A 22703-nucleotide genomic window follows, 5' to 3' on the forward strand; every position below is an offset into this window, starting at 1 on the left:
TACCACTGGAACTTCGTATTTTTTTAAATAGTGGGTATGAAATATACCTCTTATTTTACAATTTTTGTGCTGTAAAATGTAAGTGTCTGATCCTTTCTTTTCTTTAATAACGTACGAACCTTCATATAGATTTAAGAATTTTTTTAGTTCGTTATCTAATTTGTTGAAGGAAATGATATTTTTTAGCAAGACCATATCTTGATATTATGATTATTGGTTCGGCTGGATAATTTATTCTCTATTTTATCTCTAATTGTTTGTAAGTCTACGTTCTTTTCCATAAAATGATCGACGGGTAAAATCAATGTCAGAATCGTTCTGGTTTCTTGTTTAAGTGAACTTCCATAGGGGTTGTTTCAATGGTTTTCTAGTATATACTGGTCATCATGTAGAGAATTTTTTGAGTTAAGTCTAATCATTGAAAATATTCGTTTGATGTATTGTTATTTTAATTTTTCACTTCATATCTTAGAGGTAAATTGTATTCCATGATCACTTATAATGGATTCAGGTTTTTCGAATCTGGGGATATAGTTTTCGATAGTTTTCGAAGATTTTATTTATTGTTGCGTGAGCGGTTACCCGTTGTAATGGGTAAAAGACAACAAATTTACTGAAAACATCTACGAGGTCTGTCCGGAAAGTATCAGGCCTATCTTTATAATTTCGTGCTAGCATTATTCTTTATCATCTGGTGGGTGGCATCCTTCAAAGTAATCCACACCTGATTGAATAAAATGGTTTCATCGATGTTTCCACTTTTCAAAACAGTCCTGGAATGCACTTTTAGGGATAGCATTAAGTACACTCGTCGCATTGTTTTCAACCGTTGTTTTGTCATCGAATCGGTGTCCTTTGAGTGGTTTTTTTAGTTTTGGAAACAGCCAAAAGTCACAAGGGGCTATGTCGGGACTATATGGAGGTTGCCGAAGCAATGCTATATTGTATTTGCTCAAAAACTGCTGCACAAGATTGGATCAATCGGCTGGTGCATTATCGTGATGGAGAAGCCAGTCACCACTTGCCCAAAAGTGCAGGCGTTTTCTTCTTACTGCATCACGCAAACGTTTCAAAATTTAAACATAGTATTCTTTATTGATTGTCTGACCTGTTGGTGCATATTCGTGATGTACAATACCTTCACATTCGAAAAAAATAACCAACATCGACTTAACATTGCTCCGACTTTGACGTGCTTTTTTTGGTCTTGGCGATTCAGAATGCTTCCACTGTGAAGATTGTTGTTTTGTTTCAGGATCATAACCATAAACCCATGATTCATCACCTGTAATAACTCTTCTAAGCACGTTATCATCATTATTGACCATTTCCAAATTGTCCAGAGCGATTTCTAAGCGAATGTTCTTCTGCTCTGCTGTGAGTAATTTTGGGATGAATTTCGCACACACGCGTTTCATTCCTAAATTTTCGGTTTAAATTTCAGAAATGATAGTTTTTGGTATCCCAAGGTCTTCATCTAGTTCTCGCACAGTCATATGATGATCTTGTTTGATTGCAAGTCGCACCCGCTCAATATTATCTGCGGTTTTTGTCGTCGAAGGTCGGCCGGAACGAGAATCACTATTGACAGAAGTGCGACCATCCTTGAACCGTTTATACCACTCTTTTATTCGTGTTTTGCTCATACACATGCTTTCGAAGGCATTTTGCATCATTTCAATAGTTTCCAAACTCGTTTTTCCAAGTTAAAAGTAAAATTTGATGCAAATTCGTTGATCTTGTTTTTCAGTCATTTTTGACAATATCAAAATCCGACGAATGCGAAAAAGACACTGTAAAGAAAGACACGCTGCGCATGAACTATACTTCCAGGAGGTGTCAGTAAGTAACCAATAGATTTGTGAGGCTTTACTATTGACGTTTCTGTCCGGTAGATGTCGCTCGAATACTATGGCGCGAAGATATAAACGTAGGCCCGATACTTTCCGGACAAACCTGGTATAGTCGTTAATAAGTATTTCATTTCTCCCCGCGAAGTTGATAGGGGACCATAAAAATTAATAGAAAGCATTTAATTTGGTCTTTCACTTGGTATGGGTTGCATAATTGTTGGAATTAATTTTGTATTGTATTTTGTCCTTTGGCAGAAAACACAAGTACGGAGTAAACCATGTATCTTTTTTCTACCTTTATCTACCGTATTTTCCGGTGTATAGGACGCACCTTTTTACCGTCAAACCTGACTCTAAAACCAGCCTGCGTCTTATACACCGAATGTAAGACACCCCAAATCCACTAACCTAACTAAAACGTGCGCCTGAATAGTAGCAATTAGACAACCCTCACTAACTATAAATATCTTTCAAAACTAGCCAATGACAGAGTGATTACTTATTTAATAGGTAAGTTCTTTATTATTTCAATAATATATAGTAAACGTACTTTATGTCTGAGGATGATAAAAAATACCTATTACCTATATGCCACTTGGGATCAAAAAACGTCGCATAATATACTAGATAATTAATACGAGATTTTTTATAAAAACGGTATTTTTGTTGCATCGTTTATTTCAATATAATTTTGAAAGTGTTTTTTGAAGTAAGAGACTGACTTGAATTCCAATATGAGCGAAACTAACAAACGAAAATCGTACACAGCGGGCTACAAATTGAATGTGATCAAATTTGCTGAAGAACATGGCAATAGAACTGTCGAAGATCATTTCGGCCCACCACCGAAGGGAAAAAACTAAGGAAAAAAGGCTTTGGCGTTCGCAGAAGAGTAATTTGATTAAAATGCATAAATCAAAGCATGCGTAATGTGGTAAAAAAGCAAGTGGCTTATATTAGAGAATGAAGTTAAACAATGGATTGAAGATAATCGTTCCAAAGGCTTAGCTGTTTCAACGAAAATGATACGCATACATACACAAAAAGTAGCTTTAAAAAGTCAAATAAATGATTTTCAAGGAAGTCCTTCATGATGTCACCGCTACATGAAACACAATGGTTTAGCTATACGAGTGAAAACAAAAATTTGTCAAAAAATGCCAAAATAGTACGAAGACAAAATTCTCTCTTTTCACCGGAATATAATTCACCGTAGACAAGCAATGAGTTTTGAAATCGGACAGAAAGCAAATATGGATGAAACACCTATGAACTTCGATGTTCCGTCAACTAAAAGTGTTTCGAAAAAAGGACAAAAAACGATTACGATAAAGACAAGTGGTCATGAACAATTCCACTACACCGTGGTTCTTGCTTGCTGTGCTGATGATGTAAAGCTACTTCCGATGATCATTTTTAAACGTAAAACTATGCCTAAGGATAAAATACCGACAGGTGTAATAGTGCATGTATACCTAAAAGGATGGATGGATGAAGGTGGTAAGAAAATTTGGATACATAAAGTCTGGTGTAGAAGACAAGGCGGCTTCTTGAAGAAAAAAGCACTTCTGGTTCTTGATCAATTTCGGTCTCATTTGTTACATTCTGTAAAAGAAAAATTTCATCAAAAAAACAACAAAAATTAATAAAACACAACAAAATCAAAAATAAATACAAAAAAACAACAAAAAATATTTAAAAAATGCAAAAAAAAACTTTAAAAAACAACAAAAATCGAAAAAAAAAATAAAAAAAACAATAAAAAACAAAAAAAATAGAAAATGTCTCTTTTGATTGTCGACCTCTCCGTGGTAACAGATATGCAACGGCAATGTATCTAATCATCGTCGGCTAACAGATATCAATATTTTTTTATCACCCCGTAATTAACTTTAATTCACAAAAAAGACGTGTTTTATTATAATTAAACGAATTTTTTTCCTCAAAACTAAATTTTTATCAAAATTTTCATTTTTTCTCAAAATGTGTCTTCAAATTTTGGGGTGCGTCTTATACACCGGTGCGTCGTATACACCGGAAAATACGGTAAATTATCACCTGACTGAAGAGTTTTGAATCCATGTCCAATCAGTAAAATGTGCGATAAAATACTTTATGAAATAATACTTAAAAAAAACTGCATACCAATTGCGTGTTAAGCTAGATATGTTACCGGAGAACCAACATACCGGCTAACAGATATGAATAAGCCACAAATTTTATAGACTCCACAGTCATTAATGATAAGAAAAAATACTCTTTGAAATATTATCATGCTTGGACTCAAAGTCTTACTATTTATCAGTATTAGATACACTGTTAATACAAGTACGCAAAACAGTAAACAACTACATGAAAACAAATTGGAAAAAATTTTCTCTTTACATGGATGATCGCTTTACGTGTAACATTGTAACATGTATGTCACTTAGCTTATTAAATTATAAGTAAGCAGTGGAGGTTAGATTTCACTCGAGGGGAGTGTGTACGTGTCTTGGATGTGAGCGCGAGTTTTGGTGAGAAAGTCAAAGAGGAAAAGTGTTTGAGGAGAGAAATAGAGGTGAAAAGAGCGTGGAGGTGGAGGAGGAGTGGAGAAGAGAGAGAGAGGCCTGGAGAACAGCAGGAAAAAGCAGAGAGAAAGGAATAAAGAAAAAAAAAAAAGTTGAGGTTAAAAGAGAAAATCAGAAAGCGGGAAAGGTAGGCAGAGAGGAGGGGCGATAAGAAGTAAAGGCAGAGACAGTAAAGGTAAGACAGGGAATAAAGGTGGGATCACGGGTAGTTATAGAGAGTCGAATTAAGGCGTACGGGATAGGATGAAAAGATTTGTGACAACAGAAAAATTAAGAGATAAAGGTGGAAGGTTGGATAAGAAAGGCCCAGAGGAGGAAAAGAAGAAAAGAGTAAAGGTGGTGAGGGGGAGAGAGAGCGGGGAGATGCTGAGGGAGAATAATAGAGGAGTAATGAGAGAGGCAAAGAGATGCAAGAGTGAGAGCGAGGGAAGCGAGATAGATGGGGAGGGGGGAGAAGGATTGGACAACACGATAAAAGAAGTGGGAAAAAGAAGTGGTGCAGAAGATATAATGGAAAAGATACGGACAGACATAAGAGAATTAAGAGAGGTATGGGAGGAGGAAAGAAAAGAATGGACAGAAATGTTTAAAGAAATAATGGGAAAAATGGAAAGAATGGAGGCAGAGGGGAAAAGAAGAGAAGAAAGGTGGGAGAAGGAAATAGGAAAAGTTAGGAAAGAACAAGAGAGAGAGAGAGAAGAAAGAAAGAAAGAGACGAAAGAAGAAAGGGAAAAAGCAGATCGTAGAGAAAAAAACTGCGGGAAAAATGGGGAGAGAGGATGGACCAGTTGGAAGAGGAGTGCGTGAAACTAAAAGAAAGCATAGAAGGAGGAAACAAGAAGCAAAGAGGAACAGAAGTAGGCAATAAGGAATAATTAGAGCATATGAGAGAAATAATGGATAGAGAAAGTAGGATAAACAATATAATGGTGACAGACTTAGAGGGTGAGTTAAGATGGGAAAAGAAGGGAGAGGCAGAGGTCTGGTTAAGGGAGGTACTAGAAATGAAAGGAGAGATAGTGAATCTGAGAAGAATAGAAGGAACAGCGGAGAGAGATGATCGGAAAGAAAGAAGAAAAAACATGTGGCAAATTAGATGCGCGTCATGGGAATAAAAAGAAGGAATTATGAAGAAGAAAAAGAATCTGGCACAGAAAAAGATATACATAGATCAGGACTGGACGTGGAAGCAGAGAAGGATAAGAGAGGAGGTAAGAAGGAAAGCAAAAGAAATAAGAAGTAAAGGTAAAGAGGTAAAGATGTGGCATAACGGGGTGAAATCAGAGGAAGAAGAATGGTGGTGGAGCGAGAGAGAGGGAAAAATGGTAGGAAAGGGGGTGGAAGGGTTTCGAAAACAATAGGAATAAAAGAGAGAGAGAGAGGAGAGAAGGGAGAGAGAGGGGAGAAAGGCAGTAAAAATACTATTCTGGAACGTGGGGGGGGGGGGGGGTAGGAGCATGGAGGAAGACGACTGGAAATATGTTAGGGAATTCGACATAATAGGGCTAACGGAAACCTGGGTGAAGAGGTAGGGGCAAGAACTGGTGTGGAGAAACAACTGAAAGGGTATAGCATAGAGTGAAGGGACTCAAGAAGGGAAGGAAGAAGGGGGAGAGAAATAGGGGGAGGAATAATGGCGGTAAGAGAGAGGAAAGGGATGAATAAGGTTGAATGGAAGAAAGAAAGGACAAGTGAGGTAATAGTAGGAGAAATAAAGATCGGAGGGAGGGAATACATGATAGCATCGGTGTCTATGCAACATGAGAAGAAGGAAAAATATGAATACCTAAGTGAAGAGATAGAGGAGAACAGAGGAAAAACAATAATTATAGGAGGAGACTTCAACGTAAGAACAGGAAACGAAGGAAGAGAATGGGAGACAGAAGAAAACCTAGAAGAAATTAAGGCCAAGGATAAAATGTTAAACGCAGAGGGAGAAGAAATTATAAAATGGCTAGGAGAAATGGGCTTAGTGATAACGAATGGGAGAAAAGAAGGAGATGAAGAGGGAGAAATAACATATATAGGAGCGAGAGGAATGTCAACGATAGACTATGTAGTAGGTAACGAGGAAGGTGATGAGGCGATAAAAAAGGTTCAAATAAAGGAGAGGGTAAAGTCGGACCACTTACCAATAGAGGTGGAATTGGGAGACAAAATAGCGGAAGAAAGAAAAGAAGAGGAAGAAAGAATGATAGACGACTGGAGTGAAGAAGGTATAAGGGAGTATTAGAGATGGATAGACGCAATAGAGGGAACAGATAAATGGAAAGATATAAAAAATAGAGTGAAGAACGTAGTTGTAAAAAAGAAGATAAGGAAAAAAAAAGGATCAAAAAAAAAGCTGGTGGAGGAAAGAATGTAAGGCAAAAAGGGATAGGGTGATGGCAGAGTTAAATAAGGTAAGAAAAGGGGGAAGGAGACAGAGGCAAATACTTAGAAGCAAAGAGAGAATACAGAGAGGAAATAAGAAAAGCAAAAGAAGATGAAGGGAAAAGAGTTGCAGAAGAAATAAGAACAGATAAGACGAGAAGAAAATTCTGGGATAAAGTGAATGGCAATAGGAAGAAAAGAATTGGATTAGATGAAAATATAGGAAAAGAAGAATGGATAAAGCACTTCAAGGAACTATTGGGAGAGAAAGAACAGGAAGAAAGTAAAGGGGAAGAAACCGAAGACAGCGAAGGAGAGGAAGGTGAAGAAATCAAAGAAAGAGAAGTAAAAGAGGTAATAAGAAAAATGAAAAAGAAAAAGGCGACAGGAGAAGATGGTATAGCAAATGAAGCGTGGGTGGTAGGCACGGACGGCTTGATAAAAGATATGACAAAATGCTTAAAAGGAATATGGAACGGAGAAGGATATCCGGAAGTATGGAGGAAGGGAATAATAGTACCAATATATAAGAAAGGGAGGAAAGAAGAAGTAGGAAACTCTAGAGAAATAACGCTGATGGATACGGGATATAAAATATATGCGGAAATACTGAGAAAAAAGCTGGAAAGAGAACTAGAAGCTAAAGAAACGCTAAGTGATACGCAGATGGGATTTAGGAAGAATAGAGGAACAATGGACGCGATATTTATATTAAAAACAATAATAGGGAAGGAAATAAGGAAAAAAGGAGGAAAACTGTTCGTATTCTTTGCAGACATGAAGGCCGCTTTTGATAAAATAAAGAGGAAGAAAATATGGGAAACAATGAAAGAGAAAGGGATAAATAGAAAAATTAGGAAAAGAATAGAAGAAATATACAAGAAAACAGGGAGTAAGGTAAAAGTTGGAGGAGAAATAATTGGGGAGTTTGAGACTTACAAAGGCGTAAGGCAAGGGTGCCCTTTGAGCACCACGCTATTTAATCTTGCCTTCTCCGACCTGGAAGTGAAGATCAAGCAGGTGCAGGAAGGAGGGGTAGTGATAGGAAGGAAGAAAATATGGACATTAGGATACGCAGATGATATAGTGATGATGGCAAAGAGTGAAAGTGGAATGAAAGCAATGCTGAAATATTAAAAAGATTAAATTAAATAATATTAAAATATTAAAATATTAAAAATATTAAAATTAAAAAGATACCTGGAAGAAAGGGGATTAGAGTTAAATATAGGAAAATCAAAGATGATGAAATGCAGGAGAGGAGGAGGAAGGGGGAAGGAAGATGAATTCGAATGGGAAGATGAGAAGATAGAGATGGTGAAAGAGTACAACTACTTAGGATATGTGATAAGCAGAAATAACGGAAATAAAAAGCAGATAAAGAAGGTAGAAGGGAAAATAAATATGGGACTCGGAAAGTTATGGGGGCTAGGAGAAAAGCTATTTAGAGAAAACTGGGAGCTAAAGATGAACCTGTTCGATGCTCTGGCGAAAAGCGTGATTATATATGGAGCAGAAATCTGGGGATGGAAAAAATATGAGGAAATAGAGAGACTACAACTAAAATACATAAAGTGCGTATTAGGATTAGATAGAAACACGCAAAGTTACCTAATACGATGGGAAACAGATGAGAAGTCAAGAAATGAAAGAAACAGCATTAGAAAGAGCAATGAAGTATGAAAACAAAAGAAGAGAAGAAAGAGATGGCTCAATAAAAAAAGAAGCATGGAGAGAATTAAAGAAAAGGGAAAGAAATGAAAAAGATAAAAAGGGTAAGAAGGAGGAGAGAGAGGAAAGGCTGGAAAAAAGTAAAATATACAGAGAGAGAGAGAAGAGGGAGATGAAATGAGGGAAGAGTTTTGGGAAGAAATATGAGATGAGCTGAAGAAAAAAGATGAAAAAGAACTAGAAGAAAAGCTAGAAAAATCAAGATACATAAACGAATGGGAAGAGCTGAAAGAAGAAATGAAAAGGTATAGGTTAAAGGAAATTCAAGGAGAGGGAAGAATAAAAGGTCTGCAAATAAGGGAAAGGTTTAGGTTAGGTAATGAAACGTGAGGAAGCAAGTATTGGGAAAACGAAGAAAATAAGAGATGCAGAATGTGTATGAAAGAGGAAGAAAATTGGAAGCACATGGTAGAAAAATGTGAAAAAAAGTAGAAAGGAAGGGAAAGAATGGGAAAAAATAATAATAGGAAGCAAAGAAAAGATAGCGTGGATGATGGAGATAAAATGGAAAAGAAGAAGAAATGAAGAGAAGAAAGAAAAAGAAATGCAAGAAGACGAAGCTACAAGACCTTAAGGAGAGACGGAAACAGAAGACAGAGAAGCAAGACTCGCAGACACATCTACACACACATACATACACACACATACACACAAAACACAAACATACGCGCAAACATAAACATATACATGCACACACACACACACAAGACACAAGTAACAGCAACTACACAAGCGAGAGGAAGCAGGTATTAGAGGATGGAGCAAAATGGAAAAGAAGAAGAATCGAAGAAGAGAAAGAAAAAGGTAAACTAGAAGGCAAATCATAAGATACTAAGGAAAAATAAGTGAGGTTGAGGAAAGGAAAAGCAGAGGGAGCAATAGGAAACAAGAAAAAGGTATCAAAGCCTTAATAAGGAGAAAGATAGATGAAATGATTAGCAAGAAGGAGAGCAAAAGCAAAGGAAAGGCAAAGGTGAAAAGGCAAAAAAAAGTAATAAAGGAAAAGCTGAAAAGAAAACATGCAAGAAAGAGAAAAAAAAAAAAAAAAAAAACAGAAGAGCGGAAAAGGCAGATTCTGGAGAGAGAAAGAGGAAGAGAAGATTAATCAGAAGAAAAATGAGAAGAAAAGAGGAATAGACAGGCGCAGAAGACAGGGACACAAGAGTTGCAGACACACCTACAAAGGCACATATTTACACAACACATACACACACACGCGCGCACGCGCGCACTCACACACACACACACACACACACACAAAACACATACATAATCAACTACACAAACTGGATACGAGACACAAATAGTAATATAAGAAATATAAACCAAATGTAACATATAAGTTGTAAATAAATAAACTAACTAACTATAAGTAAGCAGTGTGATCATTATGCGCCCAAAACAGCCATCTAGAGCAGATATACTCTCGTGATTTCTAACACGAGACGAACTCAATCTCTTGACAATCTCTCATGGAAGATCTACTGAGCCCGATAATACGGCGTTTTACCTCATTATCCTCAATTTCCGTACTATTACCTAGTCCTCTCTTTTATTTGAAGGGTGGAGGGATAACGGCAACCAGTGAGCACGTGTAGTTTGCAACGGTCCGTATTGATAATGCGATTTTATGATAATTAGGAGGAAGGCTACTGTCAGAAATGTTGTTGTAGCTACTGGCAAGTCAATAGGAGATTGGCCTGAAGTTTCTGTCTAAAAATGAAGTCGAACTCTACTCTCTCTTTCCGTTGCGTGCGTGCTGGTTTGAGCAACGCCGGCGGCCTCGCTCTCGTTCTCCCATTTTAGGCGACATATTTTCTCTCTCTATCTCTTTTCTTGACGCTATTATACTCACTACCAATTCGTTCCCACTAACGATGCCAGCCACAGGTATTGGTCCTGAAATAAAGCGTTGCAAGCATTGGTAATGGTTCTTGGCTTTATCACGTTCGCCATGGCCACAGCGAAGGAGCGAATCACGGGAGAAAGAGCGAGCTAGACAGGGCCGATCATCTCATCCAGGACCCCGTCACAGCACCCCACCCCCCCGAAGTTATCGATTTCTCTCTGACGATTGACTCACGATCAGTTCGCTCCTCTTTGCGAGTGCCCAAAGAAACTTTAAAGTGCTTCAAAATGATTACGAATTTATACATAAATATTATTGTTATAATAAATATATAGAAAAAAGTGTATTTACATAATTTTTATTCATTGTCGGCGAAATTAGGTAATGAACACATGCAAAAATTTATCCGTATTGAGGTTTTTAAGGTCTCTAATTACGAATAAGGAGTCAAATTTTGCAAATTAAAAAATGCCGGATCAAACATTCGAGATTTCTTAAAATCTGAACTAAAATATTTATATATATTGTTTTAAGGTCGTCCATTGCAAATTTCAATTCAGATTTCAAAAATTTCACATAGAGTATCCCGTATGGTTGACGAAAAATATCATATTTTGCAAAATGTGAACTGAAAACTCGTTTTATAAATATTTGAGGTCGCTGATAACGAATATAATATTAGATCCTAAAAATTCTACAAATACCATTTGCAACGTTCTACTGTGCATTGGAGCAAAAAATAACTGCTACGAGTAAAAAGTAATTGCTATACAAAATTATGTATAAAAATTACCTCTAGATATTCAAAAGATGATCAAACTAATAAAAATGGCTAATTCAGAAACAGTACAAAAATAATTAAATAAAGTAAAAAACAAAATCTGTAATAGGCGCTTCCAAGCTTGTGTATCAAATGGGGAGGATGTTTGAAAAGGAGTTTCAGATTCATCAATTGAAATAAAAAAACCTAGCCCTAAAAACGTAATAAAAAGAATTTTTAAAGCATATTTACAGAAGTCAACGTTTTTCGTCGGCCACATTGGAGCCGCCATTTAGAATTTGCAAATTCTAACATCATTTTCATAATCAACGACACCAAAAACCTTAAGATAGTAGGTTATGCTGATGATCAAATGAACGTGACCGAAAGGGTTAAGTTGCTGATTTTTGGCTTATATTCTACGTACCGAAAGTTTTTTCAGGATAAAGACATTTAGAACTTGCTCTATCTATGGTATTATGGCGACTAAACCAAGTGTCACCGTGAGTGAAACCGTAAATGGCGTTCATCACTATATAAGAAAGATATATTGGTCTAAGATATCGCATATTAGGGAAAAATGTCAACAAATTTAAAAATCCGATTGCAAACGTATGCATTTTCTTTTTCATAGATTTTTGGAATGAAAAGAGGTAGCAGAATGGGCTGAATGGCATCCAAAAGCTAAATTAGTGTACTTTAGGGAAAAAATACGATAATAATTAATTAACTGTTAGCATATTGAAGTAAAGGTTAAAGTGGTAGATTTTAGGAAAAAATTTCTTTTAATCTAATTTGTCTTAACAAATGGTCTGTTCTTTTTCTGTTCGTCTATTCCATCGTATAGTGACTACTGCCCTGGAAGATTCCGATGAAATAACCAAATCTTTCATCGGTTGCCTTCGTGATTGTACTCGCTGTTCCCCCCATTTCTGTCGGCCTCGACTTTAGTCTCGATCCTGGTTGCGATTTCGCTATAGTTTCAGATCGGTTAAAGTGGTCTCAATTATTTCGACTGTTGACTTGCTTCTTTTCGATTTTAATATCGCATTGCTAATTTATGATCTTGCTTTCAGGCACGGCATCCATTTTCACTTCATCAGCTTAGCTCTGCGGTTCGTGGAAACTCTTCAAACGATCCTTTATTGTTGTTCGATAATGAAGTCCTTCGAGAAAAAATCCCTGATGCCGTTGATCTACATCAACATCCAATCAAAATCACTACTCTTTCTCTGCAGTGATGAATAGGAACTTTTGGGATGATGATGATATCTTTTGTTTCCTTTTCGGACTGAAATGTCTTCATATTAGTCATTATATTTGCTTCTATCAAAAATTCTCGATTCGATAATGTAAATTGATGCAGATTGATATAGAACTGATTGTCCGGTTACATGTTCGTAACGGTCCTTTTATATTTCTACTGATGATAATCTGAGAGGCGTCGGTTGCATAAAAACAGTTGCTCAATGCTCGTTTCTTTGAGGCGTTGAGTTAATTAGTGTTTTATGATGTTCGATTGATTGTTTCAGAAATTCTTCAATTCTGTCTTTTTTTTATATACTGCGACGGAGGAGAGGGAGGGGAAAAATATTAAACGGGTATTTCTCCGGTCTCGCACTGTCGCCAGCGGCGCGCAGTCAGCCGAGACAACGTGTGCAGCTTTTATTTTTATTTCGTTGGGCGCCAGCTACCGTGCTCTCGCGTTAGGAGAGCAGGTAGCGCTGCAACGTTGGCTGGTTCTCGGCAAGGTCCTGCTGGTCGCTGTGAGGGTCGGGTGGTTTCCCCGCTACCTCCCTCCTCGTCGCCGTCGGTGCTCTTTGCGCGCGTGGCCGGCTATCACCTGTGAAGGATGAAGTGGGAGCGCGAAATCCTAGGCTACGAATTCGTTCGAGTCTGAAACGAAGAGACACGTCGAGCGAGAGGGGAAGGGGGACAACGGGTGGTTTACAAGGCCACCCACGGCTGCGGCTCGTTCGGCTAGCTAGGTGTAGTTCAGGGCATGGCGGATCCTAACCCAGAAGCGGGTACATCGAGGGGGGGCGTCACAGGGGCGCCCCGACTGACGGACTAGTGGTTTAGGGGATAGCTCCTTCCCTGTACTGGTGGCGTGGCTCCCGCGACGGCGGCTATCGGCTAGGTGACAACTAGGGTATTCGCGCACGCGCTTACCGATCTCAGACCGATCGCGAAAGCTACGGGGGATGAGGCGATCAAATTATTAGTCAGTAATAAGTCAGGTTTAAGGGTAACTCAAATTTATTATGCAAAAAGAACTTCCCAGGTCAACCCCAGTGATCTACCCGTCGCTATGGTCAGCCTGGTCTAGGTTACAGGGGGACGCGAGTGGCGTACTACGACGCGAAGTCGATTTAGGCAGGCAATCGTCAACACAAGCGGTAAGTCGCGAATGCGTAGTTGTCGTATGCAAAATATTTATCTCGCGCTGGCTCGGAATTCACTCGAATAAACACACGGAATCGGTCGATCGTACGAAGGTCAGCTACTCGACCGGCAATGTTAACAATTTAGAACGATAATCCTACGGTGAAAACAAACTAATAGCGCGCACACAATACCGAAGGTCAAGCGCGACTCACCTAATGTTCGTCCGGTTGTAACAAAGGGATTCGTCAACACGCACAAGATTTGTCGCACGCGCGAAGGTCATACGATACTTAATTACTTTATCCAACCGATCGTCGCACAAAGGAGTCCCCGTAACTGGCGTGCGCACGGGGAATTTGCGCCTGCGTGGCAACCAGAAACACTCCAAATCCAACTCATTTATCCAGGAAATTATATGAGCGGAAGTCGGCGGTCAACCGGCGTGCGCGCGGAGGATGTGAGGATACGCACACGCGCGGGAAGTTTGTCGGTCAAGCAACGCGCAATGTAGCAGATTAGAAACGGTGTCTGAGAGTTCTACTGCAAGGTGCGTGCTCGCGAAATCGTATCGGGCGCGCGAAGGTCATGCGGCACTCGCGAGGACGCGGACGCTCGGCGGTCACGCGACTTGACGGAAAAACCCGCTTCCAATCAAGGATTTATTTAGGTTAAGCGAGGATCTTACAGCACGTAGATGCGCGCGCGAAAACTTGTCTTTCGATAACGGACAACATAACGGTGCGACAGCGGGGAATCACTCGAAAGGTCAACGGTGAAAATGTATAAGAGGATCACTCCGACGCGCGAAGGTCTAACGGCACTCCCGAGGATGAGGACGGGCAACACACGGTATACATAAAAGAAGGGTGTACTCACTTGATCGTCTCCACAGAATAATTATGACCTCTGCTGAGGGGATTGTTTGTGGTCGGCGGGCCTATTGCTGCCGCAGTTATACTGCTTTATCTCTATTTTCTATTCCTGCGTTCCTATCTGTTTTCCTCTATTTCACTTATCTATTTTTCTTTTCTTTACTTCACTTATCTATTTCTGCACTTTCTTTTCTTTCTACTTCACTTATCTATTTCTGCACTTTCTTTTCTTTCTACTTCACTTATCTATTTCTGCACTTTTCTACTTTCTACTTCGCTTATCTATTTCTGCACTTTCCTACTTCTTACTATTTCGCTTATCTATTTCTGCACTTTCTTATTTCTTACTATTTCGCTTATCTATTCCTATCTGTTTCCTATTTCCTTTGTCTACTTGCGGGTGCCGCGCATCATCGAGGCTCAACGGGTATGTCGAACTCACCGTCGAGGCTTAACGGTCACTGGCGCGCCGTTTTTCGGCGACGCGCCGCTTCTCCTGGTTTACTTCCCCTTAGTTAGTGTTGATTAGCCGGCTTGTTGCTAAGCCGGGTCTCAGCGCCGTCTATTTTAATACTTTTTGCCCGCGCAATTTGTTTATTGGTCGGTCCTTCGCGCCTAATTTGCCTACTAGTCGCGAAGATAGCGTCGGTTTTCACTCATTAGTCCGACCACCCCTAAGCTGATAACGATTGGCCGGTCAACTAGCGTCGCTTGTCTATCCTCTTCTATCCACCGCTCGTTGGTCTTACCGATTCCCCTCGCTCGCTTCCGATCGGTCTAGCGTCGGCGGTCTCGCTCGCTCTCACGCGCTCGGTCGCTCCTACTTCTAGTCTAACTAGGTCTGCCTTAGTTAACGGGGGCTTGCGATCAGCTGATCGCGGCTGGAAACTTTAAGAGCTTCTAGCTCCCCGGGGGAGTGTCGGATCAGGTCGTGAGTGCGCGAGGGGTTGTACGCGAGCGTAAGGGTCGTGCGAATCGGTCAGGGAAACTTCTAGAGGCCATAGTTCGCGAGATTCGGAGGTGCGTGGGCGGGTGTATGCGGTCGTGGCTGTTCTGCCGCAAGTGCCGGTAATATATATTTTTGTGTGATGACGCATCATCACAATACTTATCATCTGATTTTACTGGCATTTTGTAAGATTTTACATATAGTTGTGTGAAAACATCTCTGGCCAAAGATAATTTTATATTTTATTAGTGTATAAAGAATGCAAAGTGGAAACACAAATATATCTTGCTAAAGTACTATCAAACCATAAAACCATATAATCATAGTATCATGATTCGATGTCAACCTTATAAGCCTTGATTTTTTTATACCTTGAAATATAGACTTCATAACTTCGTTGTTTATTCCTAAGCTATTTCATGAAAGTCCATTACAAAATGATGATCTTTCTTCTTGCATCAGTCGCTCGATATTGGTGACATATGGTGATTTTCTTTCTTCATTCGGTAGCAGTACCGCTATTTCTATGAGAACAGATAAGTAACATTTGATGACATGTGAAAATTGGCATGGTAATGGCCATGCTTTCGATTACTGGTTAATATTTTGATCTGCATTTTTCATTAGTAATTTTTGATTTGTAACTGGATTTTTGTCATTTGTTTCTTCGTTGTCAATCGTTTTACCAAAACTGGTAGATAATCTACCATTTTCAATATGTAGGCGGCTTCTTGTACAAAGTCGATGCTTTATTATAGTTTATTACTGTAATATGACATGATACTGTAACTCAAGCATGAGCCTTTCCCGGTATTCATGAGCTATCGGTTGCCTTTATTATTGGCTTGTAATAGTTTCATTAGATTATAGAGGGTTAATAGGTTCACTGACTAGGCACTTTAATCTGAAGGGTTTTTTTGATAAATATCTTCTTCTTTCGTTGAGTTTAGACTTCGTTCTTCGTTCCTTTACTCGACATTCTGAACTTTCTTTGGAGTTGAAAATATCGCTAGTAAGTGTGTTTTTCCGTTTTCACTCACATGACTTTCCAGAGTTCGCGGTCCTGAACTGTTTCTTGTCCCTTTCGCGAGTTCTCTTTGTTAAATTTGTGAGAAAACAAGCTCTCACCGACGAGCAATGAACTCATCCTGAACTTTCTAGGTTGTTGGCAAGCTCATGTAATGCTACACGTAGTCATTCGGAATTGTTCTCCCCTTCGACTATGACTGGATTGCATGCAATTGCGTCGGCATTGATGTTGTGATTGCTCACTTAATAAATAAAATCAAACTCGCAGCCTATTAATTATTAAACTAACCTTGAACCTATTAACCCATGAATTGGATCTTTTGTTTTGTGAAAGTTTTTGAGTATCTCGTGAGCGGTGATTACTATGAATTTTCGTCGATAGACGATAGGAGTAAACCGAGTAGAATTCTCTAATGACAAGATAAATAAGTTAGTCTGTATAATGGCTTTAGTATTATATGAGAGCAAAATGTCTATATATCCTGTTATGTCCCGAGAAGGCTGACATAGGTAGGGTTGACATAAGGACACCGTAAATTTGTATGTATTTGTTAATGACTGTGTAAGAGTTCTCAAAAAATTCCTCTCATAGAGTCAAGTGGCAAAGGCAGACAAAATTAGGTAATGAAGTGAAAATCATAATTGATTTGTGAGCGCGATCTAGACGTGAAACGATTCCACCTGCACAAAAGTTGACAAGAACGAAGCGCACTACCTCCACTCACGATGAGCCAAGACGAGAAAATTAGCGCTCTTGCGAGGCATTCTTTGTCAACGATAGTCAGTCCATCTCGGGGATCGCGTCTAAATTGTACAACTCTATTTCAATAACTAGTTAAGTTCCTAGTTTATCTTTTTGTTATCTTTCTCTTGAGAAATAAGCACTTCTAACTACTCAAGTGCAACTAGTAGCTCCGAATAGATTTATTTTACAATTGTTGTTTATTCCGCAAATCTCTCAACGAACTTGTGTTGAGCGTGAGTGGCTGTGAATGATACATACGTGCAACCGTTATCGCATATAGGAGAAACCACACTTAATCTACAACAATAAAGAAGCTGAGGTGCAGAGACTGATAAGAACTTCAAAATCAGTCAAATAAATCCATTATGCCCGAAACTACGGAATCCGTTAAACTCAGCGATAGGTTATGATAACCAACGTCTCTCGTTATTTACGGTTGAATTTTGCGTAACATTCTTTACGACATTTTTTCTATCTTTGCCGCCTCTACACTGCATTCCTTGAACAATTCGCTATTTGCGCTGTCACATTAATCAAAACACAATAACAAGGCATAACATATCCCAATTCTTTCACTAAAAAACTCCAAACCTAGTACCAGAAATTTATTTACGTATGTCATGGGTTGGAAGTTTTTGTTTCTTAATTCGCTTCGCAATGAAGATATAATCACGAAAACGGGATAAAATAATTAATTGTTAGTAGATGGAATATATTTATTATTCCTCCAAAAAAAGAGAGAGAGAGACAGAGAGAGATAGCGCTACTCATTGAATCGATAGCCGCTCGCTAATATTCGCGCTAAACGATTTAATTGGACGCGTCACATGAGTTAGTCTAGCTTCAGCTATGATACTCGGAAAAAAGATATTCCTGAGTCTAAATACTAAGTTACGCAGATTGAAAGTAACACGGCGCGCGTGTGGCTCCTATGTTCTTGATTCATTCTTGAGTTAAGTGTAAATAAATATGTGTAATAAAGAGTATTTGACTATGTTTTACTACAATAATAAGGAAAGTACCCTAGGTGTCCGCCCCCAAGTTCAGTAATACTGAGTAAAGTTGTAGTATATTAAAAAATAATACACACGTATTTTTTTATCGACGGATATACACTAACATCAAATAGAATTGAAGATAATGGAAAAAAATTAACTTTGAGGGTAACTTTCGAGGATCGTTTCCACTCTCTTAAATACATATCAGCAAATAAAAAAAATAAGTATCTGTTATTTTTTGGTATACTACAAGTATAACTATATTTCAGTATTATTGAAGTCGGAGAAGGATAACTGTGGAAATTTACTTGTGAGTAAATCTGACTGAATCGTGTGAATTAATGTACTTTGTGAATCTGACTGAACGTACTGATAGAGTGTACTGTATCTGATTCTGCATGTTGTGTGCCATAGTATTTATATCTTTAATTTTCATGAATTTTGATTTGGCTGAAAGCTTGCTCGAAAATTTGGTACAAGGCTTACGATTCAGCATTAATCAGGCCGACGATATATCGTGCCGTCTCCGGAAACACTAACTGCCGCGTTGCTGCTTCCTCTCGATTTTTGCATTGGTGAGAAAGATATCGGACTATGTATAAGCACTTGTTGACATTATGTGTTGGTGCTAGTCGAACGTTTCGGCTATACACAACTCGTGACAATAGTATTTTAGTCAGATTTTAAAAATAGACTTATTCTCTTTTAAGTGTTTATTTCATGAATTTTTTAGTTATTAAGATTTATTTTTAAGTATGTATACACACACCCATATATATTGTAAAAAAGTATATCCATAGTGTTTGATGAATATAAATTGTTATATTATTACAGTATTTTCGTACTTTGAATACAAGAGTCTCAGTTGTATACATTGAAACATGGCAAGGTGGCAATCAAATAACCGTTGATAAGAATACTGATATTAGTCGAGCTTTGTTGAATTTTGATGATTATAAAACGAGAATGTTTCAAACTACGCATGATACTGCTCAATTACTAACGTAAGTATTTTATTTGTTACGAATATTGATTTTGTATCATTAATTTATGAAAACTATGTATGTACCTAAAATTACTATTTTACAAGTTATTGTAGCTATTTTATCATATAAATAACAAGATAAATTATTCGTAATATAATCCTATATGTTCAACTAACTAACGTTGCGAAAACAAATATCATCTCGTTGCTCTTATTAATAACTAGCCTATATGCTAGAATCTGAAATTGCGCGAAGCTTAACTGATAGTTCCATTCAAATTCGAAATATAGAATAGATTTTAGGTAGACGGTGACATACTAGGAATTTGTATTATTGAACAATGTGAAATTATTAATTATAACGTAGCGTACATGAATACACTTTCCTTTACTGTATCAATAAATAAAAATTTATCTTTGGAAATTGAATGAAGAACTCAAAAAGCTCTTCTAGTGGACTAACTTGGATAGTAAAAACGTTCTCGTTCTAAACGTTTCTGAAAAAAAGCTTGCGCAGTAAACAAAGTGTTTCATCCGTTCAACTAGCTCATATTTTGAAAGTTGTAGTTTAATAAAAGTAAAAACTTTTGAGATTACTTCTTTAACGTAAACTTTCTAATAGTTTTTTTAGCAAAACGGTTACATGCGAAGAACGTGTGTTTCACCTCATCTCAGGCATGTTGGCAGTAAATACAATCCGGCGTCGTCATCCTATTCATTCTGAAGAGATACTTTTCGAAGCACTCTCATTTAGATAAAAGTTGGATAATAGAGAAGTTTACTTTTTCTGTCTTATCGAGATTCAACCTCCCGTTTTATTCTGTGTGTCCAATGTTCTTGTCCGTTCGTTGTCCATTTAGTCTACCATTTTTGTAATGTCCTCATCCTTTCTTGCATCAAAACATCAGCCCATCTGAAGTTCGCATTTTGTATGTATATCCATTTTATTTCAAAGAGAAAAAAATCGATCGGAATTACGCCCGCAATCACAAAAATCGTATTCTCAGATATCGTCTGGTGTACGTACGCGACTCTTAACTCTTCAAGTCGTTGTATGCTTGTCAAAACTTTCGTTTATTTTTTTACCTTGTGACAGGGTTATAGCGATGTTCGCTAGCCCTGTGTGCGGCACTCTCCTCGCGTGAACGCAGCGACCAAGTGTACGCTATATAGCGACTACATACTTGTGTCGTTGCAGGATATGGAGAGAGGAGGTGTCGCCGTGAGTGCGAGTGAGAGCGAGAAGAGCGAGAGAGAGAGAGCGATTTTGACTGATTTTTGACGGCGAGAGAAGTGGGAGAGCTGCGGCGCGAGGCAGAGAAATTAAGAGAGAGGAAGGGCAGTTAGGCGCGAGCTCTCGAGTAATTAGGGCCGCCTAGGAGAAGACTGGATGAAGCGAGATTTTGGCCAGAAGGAAGCATTTTGGCCATTGGTGCGACTGCCACGTTTGCCAGGAAGCCAGTTGTCCGAAGCAGAGCCAGTATACGCAGCGACCATTCGCCGTCTACGAAGCAAAGGCCGTGCTGCGGCCCCTCCTGCAGCGGCTTCCATCGTCGCCAGGGCACCGTTTTCTGCGGGACTACGCTTTCGCCGGCGTCGCCTCTCTGTCGACGGACCGTCGGCATCCGGTGGGTCCAAAGCCAGTTAATCTCTCTCGCGCCAGCTCTTGCTCGATTACAGACATTAGCCTATTTTGATTTTATCGCGCACGCTGAGCGATCTCGCTCGCGTGATCCCGCGAACTCTGGTCGCGGAAAGGTTGAGCGAGCGCGCTCACCGCGGTGAAGTAAATCTTGTAGTGATATTTGTGAAAAGGCGTCAATAAATGTGATCGCCATATGTAGTATAATTGAATTAACGTGTCCGATTATTTGTATCAACCTTCCCAACCAGAGCGAACTTCAGCCTGTGAAAGTCAGCGCCGGCTTTCTTTATCGAGAAAGAACCCAGAAAATTTAGCAGAGACCAGCCCAAGGCGCACGGTGGCTGACCCCTCTTACAACCTTCAAAGTTTCAAAAGCCCTGTGCAACTCCCGCTGTCAACAATCTGTCTCGTATTATCCGTAGTCTCAACGTCAGATAGTGATCCGAGGTAGACAGGTACTTGATAGGTTGTAGTAGATAAGCAATATATGTTTCAAGCTACATCGTGGGCGTTCCAGCTGGCTTGAAACGTATATAGGGGTTTGCATATGCGCGCGCGTTGCGCATACGTTATCGGTGGTCAGAGAATGGATGGTATCTCTCAACACTCCCCCGGAGTCCTTCTTTGACCTAATCGCGACCCCCGAGAGCCCCTCCTCCCTTTAATAGTAAATAATAAAATAATAAATTGTAATATATCAATTGTCAAGGTAGGTTCCTTCTATAGAGATTGTTAAGCTAAGACACTGTAGAAATTGTTAGGATACTTGGTTAGCTATATGCTGGCTTGGCGTGGTGGACCCTCGGAGAGAGGGTAGCATCTCTAGCGTTTGAGGTGAGCTCGTTATGGAGAGGTGGTAGCGTTTTCAGCTTACTAAACATATGCTGGCTAGGCGCGTTCCCAGTAGTGTGAGTGCTTCTCTTTCTCTCTCTCTTCTTGAACAAGCTATAGCTATAAATAGTAGAGGGAGTATGCGCACACCGTAATAGCTGATGAAGAGGATAATGTAGCTCTAATGAAGAATAGTAATTTTTTTATTGAACTTCCGTTTATTAGTATAATTTAATACAAAAAAAAACAATTGGTACTACATTATAAATTTTGTTTTTAAATGATTTTTTCATTAGTATTATAATAAATTAATTTTCTCACATCACCGCTGATTGAATTATATTCCACGATTCGATCACGTAGAATTAAACAATAGGCACCAGTAATGTCAGGAAAATTATCTATAGTCTCAAATTTAAGTCGTATATATACAGGTACTGTCTTGATTGATTCATTTTGTTTCGAACATTCAATAACTATTAGAGGAATGTTATTTATAAAATCATTCTTGTTGAGCAATAGCGCATTTTCATTCTCATAGTAAGCCTTTGGGAAATTAACATACATGTCATAATATACTGCATACTGATTTTTTTCTGAATGAACAAGTTAAAATGACCATATGGATAGCATTGAGAATTGAGAAATAGTTTTACATTACTGATATTACAGTGATTAAATTTACCAGCATCAGCAGTCTCTAAACTTTTTCGTTTAATTTGAAAGTCTAAAATGGCATAGCGAGGCTTTTCTAATTGATTTGAAGTAGATACACTAGAGAGGCCACAGATCAGGGGGCCTTAGATCAGGCGGGGCCCCAGATCAGTGATCTGAAGTGCATGAGCTATCAGATCAGCACTCTTAGATCACGCGCGAGAGCCCCGGCCCCTCCCCCTCACCCGCCAATCATAAATACGTTTTAAATATTAAAATTTATTTATATGTAATTGAATTTAATTTATTTATATAATTTACTTATGTGTATATGTAATGCAGATATAGCTCAGCGAAAAAAATGAGCAGACACTACGAGGAATTGAATTCGCGTCTTATGGATCGATAGACCGTAGCCTCAAACAACTAAGCCACGGCTGCTTTTAGCTCTTGACAGTTCTTACTGTGTAT

The 22703-nt window shown here is 38.7% G+C and overlaps 1 protein-coding gene across 1 annotated transcript in view; it reads left to right on the forward strand.

Moving 5' to 3' along the window:
- The window catches only part of LOC131675344 (disintegrin and metalloproteinase domain-containing protein 11), a 2271363-nt gene that overhangs the window by 1239094 nt on the left and 1009566 nt on the right, over positions 1-22703 (forward strand). Inside the window, exon 10 of the mRNA XM_058954276.1 lies at positions 18952-19121. Within this exon, the coding sequence (XP_058810259.1) occupies positions 18952-19121 (170 nt within the window). The remainder of the gene's footprint in view (positions 1-18951; positions 19122-22703) is intronic.

Source organism: Phymastichus coffea, unplaced genomic scaffold (genome assembly GCF_024137745.1).
Source record: "Phymastichus coffea isolate CEN01 unplaced genomic scaffold, Cenicafe_Pcof_1.1 PCOF00019, whole genome shotgun sequence".
Taxonomy (NCBI): domain Eukaryota; kingdom Metazoa; phylum Arthropoda; class Insecta; order Hymenoptera; family Eulophidae; genus Phymastichus; species Phymastichus coffea.